General features: G+C 55.4%; 2 protein-coding genes across 7 annotated transcripts in view; one reads left to right on the top strand and one right to left on the bottom strand.

Annotated features, from left to right (window-relative positions):
• Window positions 1-5,548, top strand: part of DNAJC11 (DnaJ heat shock protein family (Hsp40) member C11) — a 72,269-nt gene extending 66,721 nt beyond the window's left edge. The window contains exons 12-16 of one of the 2 annotated variants that reach the window (XM_021935617.2): window positions 1,354-1,423; window positions 2,203-2,260; window positions 2,367-2,509; window positions 3,486-3,615; window positions 4,021-5,548. In XM_021935617.2, the coding sequence (XP_021791309.1) occupies window positions 1,354-1,423; window positions 2,203-2,260; window positions 2,367-2,509; window positions 3,486-3,615; window positions 4,021-4,046 (427 nt within the window). In that variant the 3' untranslated portion in view covers window positions 4,047-5,548. The remainder of the gene's footprint in view (window positions 1-1,353; window positions 1,424-2,202; window positions 2,261-2,366; window positions 2,510-3,485; window positions 3,616-4,020) is intronic. The other variant, XM_021935619.2, reaches the window with a different exon arrangement.
• On the bottom strand, window positions 4,138-14,086 carry THAP3 (THAP domain containing 3). Of its 5 annotated transcripts, none has more exons than XM_031664110.1 (6): window positions 13,686-14,055; window positions 13,378-13,517; window positions 9,996-10,188; window positions 8,366-8,431; window positions 7,222-7,326; window positions 4,138-5,691 (listed from the first exon to the last, which is right to left on the bottom strand). In XM_031664110.1, the coding sequence occupies exons 2-6, from the start codon at window positions 13,449-13,451 to the stop codon at window positions 5,626-5,628; spliced, it is 504 nt and encodes a 167-aa protein (XP_031519970.1). In that variant the 5' UTR covers window positions 13,452-13,517; window positions 13,686-14,055; the 3' UTR covers window positions 4,138-5,625. The 5 variants fall into 5 exon arrangements, with proteins under 5 accessions (XP_031519970.1, XP_031519966.1, XP_031519965.1 ...); XM_031664106.1 differs by lacking the exon at window positions 4,138-5,691 and adding an exon at window positions 6,152-6,926 and having other exon boundaries at window positions 13,686-14,035; XM_031664105.1 differs by lacking the exon at window positions 4,138-5,691 and having other exon boundaries at window positions 6,152-7,326; window positions 8,366-8,428; window positions 13,686-14,086.
• Between the last annotated feature and the right edge of the window lie 357 nt (window positions 14,087-14,443).

Genomic DNA, 14,443 nt, shown 5'->3' with positions numbered 1-14,443 from the left:
GCTGAGGCAGGAGAATGGCGTGAACCCGGGAGGTGGAACTTGCAGTGAGCCAAGATCGCGCCCACTGCACTCCAGCCTGGGCGACAGAGCGAGACTACGTCTCAAAAAAAAGAAGTGTTGAGTCTCTAAACCATGGCCTCAAGAAATAAACAGTTTTCCTTTCCCGGCCCTGAGTTTAAGAGGAATGCGTTCTGGATTCTTAGGTAAGGGGCCTGCATTAACTAGAGTCTTGAAAGTCATGGAAACGCAATTTATTTTGCAGTTTCTTAGATAATCCATTGGGGCATGCCATGAACCCTAAATTATTAGTGCAAGCATCTCTACACAAAACTGAGAGCTGGTATAGATTTGTTACTTTGTCATATCTCATTTAGTAAATAAAGCATTGCACTTAGAGAATCTCTGATAAAGGAATGAATCTCCTCCTCTGGGCCCCTCTGGCCTTTGGATTCAGAATCCTAGTTCCCTAGGAGGCTTGAAGCTTGGAACAGTCTTCTGGGAGGACAGGCATATGCTGACCCCAAGGCCCATACTTTGTTACAGGAAAGCGGATCTCTGTGTCCAAAGTAGTATTAGTTGTTCCTACCAAAAGTCTTATTTAGTAACTCATGCCTGTAATCCTAGCACTTTTGGAGGCCAAGACAGTAGGATCACTTGAGCCTAGTTCGCGACTAGCCTGGGCAATATAGTGAGACCCCCATCTCTATTTTAAAATTAAAATTAAGGGCCGGGCGCGGTGGCTCAAGCCTGTAATCCCAGCACTTTGGGAGGCCGAGATGGGTGGATCACGAGGTCAGGAGATCGAGACCATCCTGGCTAACCTGGTGAAACCCCGTCTCTACTAAAAAATACAAAAAACTAGCCGGGCGAGGTGGCGGGCACCTGTAGTCCCAGCTGCTCGGGAGGCTGAGGCAGGAGAATGGCATAAACCCGGGAGACGGAGCTTGCAGTGAGCTGAGATCCGGCCACTGCACTCCAGCCCGGGGGACAGAGCGAGACTCCGTCTCAAAAAAAAAATTAAAATTAAGAAAAATAATAATCCCACAAGGTTGGTGGGTTCTCCTGAAATTCTCGTGTGGTGGGGTCTTCTTTCCAAAGAGACTGACAGTGGGTGCCCGTCAGCTCGGTGAGGAGGTGGGGCGGAGCCATCTAAGGGTAAAATGAACACTGCCAGCCTGTGACCAACAGACTTGCCTGAGACTGTCGTGGGAATATTTTTTAAAGTTCTAGAACTGGAACTCCAGTAAGATGACAGACTGTTTGCTGGGCTCAGGTCCAGCACGGGAGGCGCTGTGTTGGCTGGAAGCTGGGCAGCGCCACGCTAACATGGGGCTTGTGTTCCTCTCGCGTAAGGGAATTGGAGAAGCAGAGGGAAAGCGCTGCCACCGACGTGCTGCAGAAGAAGCAAGAGGCGGAGTCCGCTGTGAGTGCTGCTCCACCGTTCCTAAGTGAGGGCTGTAGGGGACACACTCCACACCCCACATGTTGGTCTCAGGCCTTAGATGTCAGACTTCTCCAACAACTTGGCTCTCCATGTAGTCTTTACTGTGGGATGCACTACTGGGCTCTGCAGATCCTGCCCTAAAGATAGTTACCCTCCAAAGGCATAACAAGGGCTTTTTTAAAGTGGTGAGTGTTGGCCTCTTTTCCTTCTCTCTGAGTGCTCTGCCTTTTACGGAGCAGGAGGGAGCAGGCTTCTTGGGTAAGTGGCGAGCACACTCCCAGGTGGCCGTGGGCCGTGTGTGTGGCCTGGCGAGCACATGCCTGTCTGAGTGGGCAGCACAGCTATGCCCAGTAGAATGGCGCCACAGGAGAACACAGGTCCTTTCTCAGGAGGAGCTGGGATTCCAGCTTCTCCTGTGAAATCTCTTTTAAAGCTGACAACGCATGCAATGTTTTTTTATTGAGTCAAGAAATCCCACCCACACATTTATGATCCCCAGGAAGGGAGCTCCCACCGGTGGCCACAGGAGGGTCATGCCGTTTCTGGTGCTTCTCACCTTCTGACCCAGAGCTGCCTGCCCTAGGTCTAGGAGTTTCAGAGCGAGCCACTTGGGTAGCAGAGCTGTCAGGGCGCCCACTCCCTTGCTTTCCAGGCCCTGAGCGGGCATGTTGGCATGGACAAGACTGCCTGCCTGTGGCCCTCTGACCAGAGGTGGAGCAGGCCTGGTGGGGCCCTGTGTCATCCTTGTTCTCTGGCAGGTCCGGCTGATGCAGGAATCTGTCCGAAGGATAATTGAGGCAGAAGAGTCCAGAATGGGTGAGAATATGTGTCCTCTCTCGGGCCAGGGTGGGCGCTGGGGATCTCCAAGCGGCACAGGGAGGTGCCCGGAGAAGGCCTTCCTCTACTCAGAGTCTGTCCTTAGGCCTCATCATCGTCAATGCCTGGTACGGGAAGTTTGTCAATGACAAGAGCAGGAAGAGTGAGAAGGTGAAGGTGATTGACGTGACTGTGCCCCTGCAGTGCCTGGTGAAGGACTCGAAGCTCATCCTCACGGAGGCCTCCAAGGTACGGCAGCACCAGCCACCACATGCCATGTGCTCACAGATCTGAACGGGCTGGGCGCGGTGACTCACGTCTGTAGTCCTAGCACTTTGGGAGGCCAGGGTGGGCGGATTGCTTGAGCCCAGGAGTTTGGCGGATTGCTTGAGCCCCGGAGTTTGAGATCAGCCTAGACAACATAGCAAAACCCTATCTCTACAAAAAAGAGAAAAAATTAGCTGAGCATGGTGACATGTGCCTGTTGTCCCAGCTGTTCGGGAGGCTAAAGCGGGAGGATTGGTTGAACCCAGGAGGTTGAGGCTAGAGTGAGCTGTGATTGTGCCACTGCACTCCAGCCTGGGTGACAGAGCAAGACCCTGTCTCAAAAAAACAAACAGTGGTTTGAAGAATAGCTTCAGTCTGACAAGGACAGCCTGGCCCCTTGAAGTGGGATCTTTGCCATCATCGGCATCTACTGCATGGGATGCCGCCCAGCTCCTGAGCAGTACCCACGTTGGAGCTATTTGCTTCATTCAGTCATTTCTTTTACCACTCACTCAATAAGGATTTACTGAGCCCCGCCTGTGGGCCAGCCACACCAGCAAACAGAACACGTGCCTGCCTTCATGGCATTTGATTCTGTTTATTTTTGCCTCATTGCAGAAAGAGCATGAGGTCACTTGTAACATGTGTGAGTCTCACCTCTGGGGCCTGGTGCGTGGACCATCCAGAAGGATGAAAATGCAGGTTAGCTCAGGCCAGAGAGCTCCTGGCACCCTAGAAATCATCTAGTGGCCCTGTCTTAGTGTGACGATGGGGCCTATATTAAGAAGCAAGTCTTGGCAACTTTTTTAAATTCTTGTTTCTTTTGCTTCAAGCCCCAAAGTTTGCATCTCCCCAGGGAATGTCAGAGCCTGTGCACACTGCCCCTCCGGTGGTAGTGAGGAGGAGTGCTGGTCTTAGACCGTCTGGAGTACTGAGAATAGCAGTTTGTTTGTTACAGGCTGGGCTGCCTGGCTTTTATGACCCGTGTGTGGGGGAAGAGAAGAACCTGAAAGTGCTCTATCAGTTCCGGGGCGTCCTGCATCAGGTGATGGTGCTGGACAGTGAGGCCCTCCGGATACCAAAGCAGTGTGAGTAGCCGTCCCTTCGCAGTCACCAGCTAACGGAGGCGGGGACCTCAAAGCGGTTGCTCAGTGTGTGGGCTGCTGGCCACCTTCCCTCAGCTGCCTGCCTGGGAGCAGAGACACCAACTAGCCCTTGACCCATGATTCACTCAGAGCCTGTGATTTGTGCCTTAAAAAGGGGGCTGGGGCCCTTTCACAGGTGGAATTAGTGAGCTCGTTGGAAACTGGCTTGAGTGAGGGGGGATGAAAGCAGGCCTCCACGTTCCAGAAGCAGTGGATTTTTGGCAGCGGGTGCTCTGCCTCACCTGGGCCCAGCCAGCTGCTGGTCCGGGTGACTGCTGGCCCCGTCAGGAGAAAGGAGCATGGGAACAGCCACCTTCTGATCACCTGTGTCTGTCTTTTCCTTTACAGCCCACAGGATTGATACAGATGGATAAACTGCCAAGAACCAGATTTTTAAAAGGCTGCAAAAAATATTTTCCTGGGAGTCTACAAATTTGGAAACAGGGAAAAAACCCAGACATCAGATGTTTTTATTTTATATTATTATTATAGGAGGTGGTACCATATCAATTATGTGAAGGGACATGCAGACACCCCAGCTTTTGAGGGTGCTGGGGGTAGGACTGAGGCAGCCCCACTGGGAACCAGACTGCAGCGTGGCCCGTGGCTGTTTTACCAAGGACCGGTTCCTGGAGGGAAGGGCCCTGGCCCTGACTCTGCCGGGTCCCCTGAGTATGCGTGTGGCCCGCAGCGCGCCGCCCCATAGTTCTTGGTTGGGTCTGGAGGTGTTTGTGGAACACCCTGCCCTCCACCACAGGAGCGTGAGCTGCTTCTCCTGAAATCCTGAACATGGGAAACAATGTGGAAAGCAGGCAGGCCTCCAGGTCAGGGAGCGTCTGCTGCGCTGACTTCCCATGACCACCTCCTCCTGCTGAAATATTACTGCTTGAATCTGGAGCAGATTGCGGGTTTATAAAACTGCTTTTTATCTGAGAACAAACGGGTTTGGAAATTAGTCTTTTTTCCCCACTCCCAGAGCTGCTCAAATCATTCCACCAGCCCCCTTGGCTTGGGACAGGGTAGTGTAACTCCCGATCCCAGGGCCTGGCCCTGACACAGGTGGCTTCCCGTATCCCTGTGGGAAAACGCCCTGCCACCAGCAGGCTTGAGCTGGCCTGTGTCCCTCCACCGCCTGCACCACCCACCTCCAGAGTGCAGTGCTGGGCAAGGGCAGTTCAAGAGGACGGACCAGGCGCTCGGCAAGACATCAGACGCACCCAACTCGGCGGTGTGGACCCCAGGCCTGGCCTGGGGCACCCAGCAGGTGGCACTGCAGCTCCCCGCTCCTGCAGGTCCAGCGTCCTCACAGGGACACCAGGGCCTGTGCTCCGGAGCCTTCCTTCAGACCCTTCCTCCACGTGCCCACTTGGGATGCAGAATGCGGCAGAGCCGGAACCCCTTCCAGCCTGGGCTTTGGCTGCAGTAAAGTTACCTGAGGCCTGTCTCGTGGGTCCTGGAAGTGGCAGCCATCAGTCGCTTTTGCTGACCCCTTGGAGCAAGCGCTGCACAGGCAGTGGCCGAGACAGCTGGCGCTGGGGGCCCCAAGCTGCGCCGGCCTCCAGCCCACCCACAGCTGTTGCTAAAGTCAGGCCTCCCTCCCCAGCACTGGTATCTGAGTAGCGGCTAAGAACCTCCTTCTTCTGGTTTTGAAAAGCAGTTCAGGTTGTCCAATTCTGTAATATTCATCTCCATTTTTCAAAAAGGTTTCTCTGACGGCCCCACAGCCCGAGCCGCGGTGAGCATCATGTTGCATGAGCCTGGGCCCCGGGCTTCCCATGCGCCTCTGCCACAGGCGCTCTGGGCACCTTCCTCTGCGTTTCATTTGCAGTCGACTGTACAGAAGGCACTCACCACAATAAACCTTCCTGAAAGCAGAGGCTGGCGCTCTTCTGTTTGTCGTGTTCATTTTCAGGAGGGACGGAACCCCTTCCCCAGAGGTCTCCTCCCCATCCTTCACTCCTCACTCAACCACAGGGCTTCACGTGAAGCTGGGGTTCCATTTTCCACATCAAACATTGCCTGAGAAATAGACCCCGAGTTAGGAAATCAGGCCAGAACTTGTGTTTTCTTTAATTCACTAAAGCTGTAAATTAGACGAAATAGGCAAGTCTTTTTTTTTTTTTTTTTAATCAGACGGAGTCTCGCTCTGTCACCCAGTGACAGTACTGGATGGAGTGCAGTGGAGCGATCTCAGCTTCCTGCAAACCCTGCCTTCCAGGTTCAACTGATCTTCCTGCCTCAGCCTCCCAAGTAGCTGGGACTACAGGTGTGTGCCACCATGCCCGGCTAATTTTTGTCTTTTTAGTAGACATGGGGTTTCACCATGTTGGCCAGGCTGGTCTCAAACTCCTGACCTCAAGTGATCTCCCCGCCTCGGCCTCTCAAAGTGCTGGGATTACAGGCGTGAGCCACCGCACCCAGCCATGGAAGTCAGTCTTCCTAGCAAAAGGAATCACGGCACTAAAGAAAATGACGGGAGTGACACCAGATAGAAAGACACTTTATTACACTGCCCGCACACCAGGCCGGGACAGGAGTCACGCCTTAGAACCCTGAGCTGCTGTCCAGGCTGATGGAGGAGGGGACCACACATCGGCCACAGAGCCGGGCCCGTCACATGGCTTCCTCCCTGAGGAACATCTCCCACACTGGAGCTTCCAACAACCCTCGCTCTGCATGTGCTGAAAGGACAGCGTCCAGAATCAGCCTCAGCCTGGACTTCGGTGAAACCGTGGGAGGATAAGCTCATCATGCTCACAGACGTGCACTCCTAGTGCCATGCCTCTAAACGTCCCCCAGACGGCGTCGGGGCTCTCGCCGGGGAGCTTGGCTACTGTCTCAATCCCCCGCCTGGCAGGCCTCACGGCCAACTTTCTCAGTGTCTACAGCAGACAAAGATGTCCACAGCCAGAGCTCCAAAGCCCTGCCGGCCCTGGTGCCACTGCTGCCTCTGCGTCTGGAGCCTGTGGGGCTCAGCTCTGCTGCTCCGGCCCAAGTCTGGCCTGGAGTCCCCTGTGCCCTTTGCAGGCACGGAGGCGGCTGGACATCCTTTGCATCACCAGCCTCTGGGCCTGCAAGCGCTTCCGGAGCTTTTCATTTTCCTTCAGAGTGAGGAAGAGTTTTTTCTTCAGGGAATCTAAGTCCAAAAGGGCATAGCTGTGATCAGATGGCTGCTTGGACGGAGGCCTTCTCAGGCCCGCAGGGCCGGCCGGCCGGCCAACAACCTCTGTTGCTTGCGGCCTCCATGGCAAGACCTGAGGACAGGGGAGTGAGAGCTGAGAGCTGCATCACCAGCAGGAAGGTGGGCCAGGGTGAGCAGGCCACCAGACACGCACCCAGCACAACCCCCGGGCAGCCGGACGCTCCTGGCTGGTCTCCCAAAATCCAGATGTGCCCATACCATGGTGGAGGATCTGGGGAGCTCTGAAACGCAGGCTGCACCCCCTGCCCCGCCACACGGGTCTCATGGCGGGTGTTCATTGGTTTCCATTTTGTTTGCAGCAAGTCATCCTGGGTCCAAGCACAGGCCACTTTTGCACTCAGTCTTACCTGTTTTACGGGGCCTTCGGCATTTGGGGGCAACTGAAGCTCTTCAAGCGCAGTGTCCATCTTTCTCCCAGGGCTGTCCTCTCCGGCCCCCGCCTCAGGGAGGACCTGGGAACGGCAGCGTGGAGTCAGGCACTATAGCCCTATAGATGCAGGGCCCTCCCGCAGCTACTACCTGTCCCTCTGGGGGAGTGGCAACAGCCAGGGACCGGCTCCAGGGTCTGTGCCCCTCGACAAACTGCCAGCTTCCTCCTAGCACACACCCTGGAACTGAACTTTTTTTTTTTTTTTTTTTTTGAGACAGTCTCGCTCTGTGACCCAGGCTGGAGTGCAGTGGTGCGATCTCAGTTCACTGCAACCTCTGCCCCCAGGGTTCACGCGATTCTCATGCCTCAGCCTTCTGAGTAGCTGGAATTAAACAGGCACCCACTACCATGACTGGCTAAATTTTTTTTTTTTGAAACGGAATCTAGCTGTCACCCAGGCTGGAGTGCAGTGGCATGATCCTGGCTCACTGCAACCTCCACCTCCTGGGTTCAACCAATTCTGCCTCAGCCTCCTGAGTAGCTGGGACTACAGGCACATGCTACCACACCCAGCCAACTTATTTTTTTTTTCCCTTGAAATGGAGTTCCACGCTTTCGCCCAGGCTGGAGTGAAGTGATGCGATCTCAGCTCACCACAACCTCCACCCCCTGGGTTCAAGTGATTTTTCTCCAGAGTAGCTGAGATTATAGGCGCCCACCACCGTGTCCAGCTAAATTTTTGTATTTATTTGGCGTGGTAGCAGGCATCTGTAATCCCAGCTACTCAGGAGGCTGAGGCAGGAGAATCACTTGAACCTGGGAGGTTGCAGTGTGCCGAGATCATGCCACTGCACTCCAGACTGGGTGACACAGCGAGACTCTGTCACAAAAAAAAGAAAAGAAAAGAAAAAGGGAATCAGGCACCATCCTTACTAGCAACTGAGATTCTTTTATATTGAAAAGAAGGAAGCTGAGAGGCTTGGGCCTTCCCTCCAGAAAAACATGGAATCCAAACTGGCATATGAGGAAAGGCGACAGCCCTGCAGGCCAGCAAATCCCGCCTCCCTGTCTCAACCCACAGCATAATTTAAACATTCAAGTACCTGGTCCGGTGCACTCACCTTTTCTTTCTGAGAAGAGCTGGCATTTCCTCTCTCACTGGCAGGGTCTGTGTTCTCCCTCACCTGCTGCAAGAGACACACAGAGTGGATGCAGACCCCAAGAACCCTCAGAGCTCGGGGCAGGCCTCGGGCATCATGGTTGTCCCTGCTGCTTGGCCCACCGCGTGCCACAATCAACGAACGGTGGCTAAATGAAACTGACCTGAAGCTCACCCCAATTCATACTGCTCACTTGGTGTGCTTCTCTTTCTCCAAAGATGTCCCTAAATCATGGTCAGAGTGCCCTGAATAGGTCCCTGTAGACCTACTTCCTATGTGTCACCCCAGGGCCTGGCACCCGGCCCCACGACCGCCAGCACACGGCAGAAGCCCAGCTCACCACTCGAGGCGCCACTGATGCAGAACCTGCAGCCCCTAGGCCAGCCCGGTGCAGGGCCCACAAGGCAGAGCTGGCAGGGGCCGTACCCAGCTTCTCCCCACCAACCTGGCACTGGAAGCACTGAGGGCTACAATGACAAACGTCCCCCACTTCCAGTGGCTCAAGTATCATCTTTCCAGGACAGACGTTACCACAAATACATGAAAGTAATTAGATGCTCATCTATGGACACACACCCCAAGCACCTGTGCTGTGCCAGGCAGCGTCCTGGGTTTGGGGCCTGAAGCAGGGAAAGCAGCCCCTGCTCTCATGGAGATTCTGTTCCGGAGAGAAGACAAAAGCCAATGAGGGAAATAGGAAGGACAGCAGGGGCCACAGGGGACAGGAAGACCGAGGGGCAGGAAGGGGTTGGAGGCCAGCTGGGGTTTGAGGGTCCAGGAGGGCTTCCTGAAGGAAGGGACGGCCGACCTGAAGAGGTTGAGGCAGAGTGCATGAGGCCATCTGGGAAGGGTGCTGGGGAGGACAGATGGGGCAGGGCTCCCAGACAGCCGCTCTGGGTGTGTTTGCTACGTGGCCACCTTGCTCTTCCCATCGGCTCCACTCTTCACTCACAGATCCCTTTCCTCTCCCGATAAATCCACCAGCACAGGGAGCTGCTGGCCTGTGGCCTGTCCCGCCACTGCTCTGCCTGCCCACTCCAGGTGGGTGCTCCTGTGGCCCAGAATCCAATCTCAAGGCTTCAGCATCCAACTCTTTGTAAGCCCTCTCCTTGGCCAGGCCCACACATCCCACCTCCACCAAGGCAACCTCTGCCTCCCGATTTAAGCGATTCTCCTGCCTCAGCCTCCCGAGTAACTGGGATTACAGGCGCCTGCCACCACATCCAGCTAATTTTTGTATTTTTAGTAGAAACGGGATTTCAACATGTTGGCCGGCTGGTCTCGAATTCCTGACCTCAGGTGATCCACCCACCTCTGCCTCCCAAAGTGCTGGGATTACAGGCATGAGCCACCACATCCAGCCATAGAATGATTCATTTTTAAAGTGGCTTTAATTTATGACTTTCCTTAAAGCCGAGGTCATGGCCAGCAGGGCCACAGGGCTGTGGACCCCGGAGGCGCAACAGTGCTGTTGTCACCGTAGTTCTTGGCCTTGGCTTTTCCCGCACATGCCGCCACCCCCACTGCCCCCAGCTGCTGGTAAACAGTGCAGGCTGGATGTGACCAGACAGAAGGCACAGAGCCCTCCTACCTGTGTGGGGTCCTGAAAGGCAAACACCGTGGGCACGGCGTTGTGCTTCAGGTTCTTGCGGTTTCCAAAGGCGCTGAAGCACTCTGGCCGGAAGTGCTCGGAGCAGATGACTGTGTGCTGCTTGGGCTGGAAGTTGCCCCGGCCAATGTTCAGCACCCACTCCTTCAGCAGCTCCGGGCGGCTGAACGGAAACCTAAGGGCAGAGGCAGGAGATGTGAGGCCCAGCAAAGCTGGACTCGGCGCCTCATTCAGAATTTTCACATCACCACAGAGTATTTCCCTGGACAGCTGCAGACATTCAGTCCTCTCTCTTTGTTAAATCACATCTAATTTCTGGAAGCTTCTGTCACAGCTGTTAAAGCATTCTTAACAGGAAACCCGAGACCACGAGCATGGCCAGAGAGCCCAAGTGAGCTGTTTCCAATGCTACGTTTGCCAGGAGCCTGCCATGAGCCAGGCCCTGTTCTTCGTGCTGGAGAACGGGGGTAATGAGACAGTCCTCGCCCCCAAGGAGCTGATACTCTGGAGCAGGGGCACAGCCGACGAGCCACACACATGTGGGCGGTGTCTTCCAGGGATGACAGTTGCTCCAGAGAACGGACAGAGGGAAGCCCTGGGGTGGTCAGGAAAGGCAGCTGAAGGGGTGATGTTTGAGCACAGACCGCAGGAAGTGGGAGCGCGAGCGATGCGGGCTTCAGAACGGGCAGCAGGAGTGGCCACTGACACAGGTCCAGCTAAGACAGCAAGAGGGAGTGGGGACTGCATGACGCAGAGCCCTGAGCAGTTGGGGAGTCCCTGGAGGCTCTAGGCAGAGGTGAGATGGAACCTGAGTCCACCCTGGTTGCTGTGGGACCAGGTGTTGGCAGGAAGTGGTACTGAGAGGGCAGATTTGGATGTATTTTGAAAGTCATGCAGTAAGGTTTGCCTGTAGATGGTAACATTGAGAAGGAAGGAGTTTCATGTTTGAGATAAAAGAAGTTACAGGAGGGCAGGTTAAGGGGATCAGAAGTTTGTTTTGTAGTGGATGAGCATGGTGGCTCATGCCTGTAATCCCAGCACTTTGGGAGGCCAAGGCAGGCCGACTGCCTCAACTCAGGAGTTCGAGACCAGCCTGGCCAACATGGTGAAACCCCATCTCTATTAAAGATGCAAAAATTAGCCCAGCATGGTGGCACACTCCTGTTATCCCAGCTACTTGGGAGGCTGAGGCACAAGAATCACCTGAACCAGGGAGGCAGAGGCTGCAGTGAGCCGAGACTGCACCACTGCACTCCACCTGGGCAACAAATTGAGAGTCTGGCTCCAAAAAAAGAAGTTTGTTTTGTATCGTAGGAGTTAAATTTGAGGTGCTTTTTAGGCTTTCCATGTGCTGGGGTGACAGACAGCCACACGCATCTGGAGACGTCAGTGTGGAGGCCAACCCTGCGGAACCAATAAGCCTGGGTGAGATGGGCCCCAGGGGAGCAAGTACAGCTAGAAGCCACCCCTGGGCCATGGCCCACACCCCAGGGCTCCAACACTGAATGCTGGAAATAAGGAGGATCCAGCAAAGGAGACTGAGAAGAGATACCTGCGGCCAAGAAGTGTACCAGACGCCATGCGAGAAAAGTGGCCCAGGCTCAGGGGTCAGTTGTGTGAAATGCCACAAAGTCAATTAACATCACAAGGCTCACTAGTGACGTGACAGAGCTCTCATGGGAATGGAAGGAACGGCTTCAAGAGAGAAGGTGCGGCAACTCCATCCCCAGGTACATACCCGACAGAGGCAAAACAGATAGATGCACCGCAACAAGTCCCACCAAAACTGGCCAAAACAATGTTTTTTTGTTTTGTTTTTTGAGACAGAGTCTCACTCTGTCGCCCAGGCTGGAGCACAGTGGCACGATCTCGGCTCACTGAAACCTAACACCTCCCAGGCTCAAGCGATTCTCCTGCCTCAGCCTCCTGAGTAGCTGGGATTTCAGCTGCGCACTACCACACTCGGGTAATTTTTGTATTTTTAGTAGAGACGGGGTTTCACCATGTTGGTCAGGCTGGTCTCGAACTACTGACCTCAGGTGATCCACCCATCTCGGCCTCCCAAAGTGGTGGGATTACAGGCATGAGCCACCACGCCCGGCCTCCAGAACAATGTATTTGTCATCCAAAAAATGAGGCCACCCAAATGCCCTTCCATTGTAGAACAAATCGGTAAATTCTGGTACTTGCATTCAATGTGGCAATGAAAGCAAATGAAGTGCAATCCACTCTGACAGATGGCAGGATAGGGTTCTCCTTGGGCAGGAGAGAGGCGGGGGGCCTGGGAGGGGGTTCAGGTGGGGGGTCTTCTCGGGGGCCGTGATGTTTTATTTCTTATTTTGAGATGAGGTATCGCTCTGTCACCCAGGCTGGAGTGCAGTGGCAAGATTATAGCTCACTGCAGCCTCAAACCTGGGTGCAAGCAATCCTCCTACTTCACCCTCCCGAGCAGCTGGGACTACAGGGGCACGCCACCTTGCCTGGCTAATTTGTAAAAAGTATTTGTAGAGACAGGGTCTCATTCTGTTGCCCAGGCTGATCTCGAACTCCCAGGCTCAAGCGATCCTCCCGCCTCGGCCTCCCAAAGTGCTAGGATGACAGGCTTGAGCCACCGCGCCCAGCCGGTAACTTTACGTTTCAGTTCAGTGGTATTCAGCCGGGGGAAACTCGCCGGGCTGTGTACTTATGATTCGTGCATTTTTCTGCATGTACGTTATGTATACTTCAAGCAAAGCATTTATCACAAAACAGTGCAATGGGAGCAGAGGGAATGCGAGCGATGAGCACAAGCCGCCCTTCGGAGATGTGCTCAAAGTGGGTAGAGAAATGGTGCCGTGGCTGGACCTTGGAGAAAGCGCAACTTTGACCAAGGGCGACTGCTCCCAGGCCGGGCCAGGGGAGTGCAGCAGCAGACTCCAAAGCCTCCAGCATCCTCCCGCGACCCTGCAAAGTCCCTTCCCACTGCCCGGACGCCCCTTGGGGGGTCCACTCCTCCACTGTACCGCCCAGGTGCCGCACCTCCCTTCAGGGCGGCGCGCAGCGGGGGCTGTAGGGGCCAGGGCACAACAAACCCCGGCCGCGGCCCGCTCGTCCGCTCAGCAGACACCTGCTCTGCTCCGGGCGTGTCCTGGCCCCAGCTCCGCCAGGTGCGCCGCTGACCCTCCGTCCGCCCCTGTCCGCCCCTCGCCGCATCACCACGGCGGGCGAGGCGGCGCCAGCCCCTCTGGGCCCAGGAGCTTGGCCTGTCCCCGGGCCGCACGCCCTCAGGCCTCCTGGGCGCTCCCGCCCAGCGTGCCAAGGCCTCGAAGTCGCTTCGCGGGCCCCGGGTCTGGGCCTCCCGCAACCCCGGGTCCCCGCCTCTTACCGGTGGAAGGTGAGCTGCTTCCTGCGGCTGCTGTAGCGGTTGCAGCACTGCCGGGCCGCGCACGACTTCGGCATCTCGAGCCAGGCCCGGCTGCCCCCAACAAAGATGGCGGCGGCGGGGCCTGCGGGGAGGGGAGGGACCTGCGGGGAGGGGCGGGGCCGCCGGGAGGTGGTGACCGGCCTGGCACGGCTCCAGGGCGCGCTCATCCCGCCATCCCAGCCACCCGCGTCTCCCCAGGGAAGGGGTGCTCCAGGCCGCAACTCAGGCCCGAAACCCCAACTCCTAGCCTTGGGCTGTGCAAGTCTTACCCCATTCGCCAATGCCCGTCGCCTTTCACCTCCTTGCTTTGAGCACCCAACCAGGACTCTTAACCACTCACAGCCTTGGACAACTGGAAACCAAAGGCCAACCCCTCAGTGTTTTTAGGGCTTCGAGGTGTGAATAGGTCTGGACTCCTCTGACGTCACTGGAGGTGGTACTAGTTGGCCACTGGTGGTGTCAGTTCAGAGGCCAGACAGCTCACTGCCTTAAGTTTGGTCACTGGGAACCCCCAAACGTGAAGAGGCAAAAAGGGCAACCAAGGGGGAGGGAGATTCCAGCTCCAGCCCTGCAGAAACTCCGAGGAGGCTGCAGCTTTCTCAAAGCAGGCTATAGGGAAGGCATCATCTTGTGAGAAGAAAAAAAGAAAATTGGTCAGGCGCAGTGACTCACGCCTGTAATCCCAGCACTTTGGGAGGCTGAGGCAGGCGATCACCTGAGATCAGGAGTTCAAGGCCAGGCTGGCCGACATGGTGAAACCCCATGTCTACTAAAAATACAAAAATTAGCCGGGCATGGTGGCACATGCCTGCAATTCCAGCTACTCAGAAGGCTGAGGCAGGAGAATCGCTTGAACCCGGGAGGTGGAAGTTGCAATGAGCCAAGATCGCATCACTGCACTTCACAGCCTGGGTGACAAGAGCAAAACTCTGTCTCAAAAAAAAAAATAAATCAATCAAAAGTAGGCTAACCACTCACTAGGGCTTGAGCTAATCCACAATCTGATGAAGAAACTGCAAAAACCATT

The sequence above is a fragment of the Papio anubis genome, chromosome 1, assembly GCF_008728515.1.
Source record: "Papio anubis isolate 15944 chromosome 1, Panubis1.0, whole genome shotgun sequence".
In the NCBI taxonomy this organism is placed as follows: Eukaryota; Metazoa; Chordata; class Mammalia; order Primates; family Cercopithecidae; genus Papio; species Papio anubis.
Note: the sequence above shows the minus strand (reverse complement) of the source record. Positions and strands in the feature narration are given on the sequence as shown.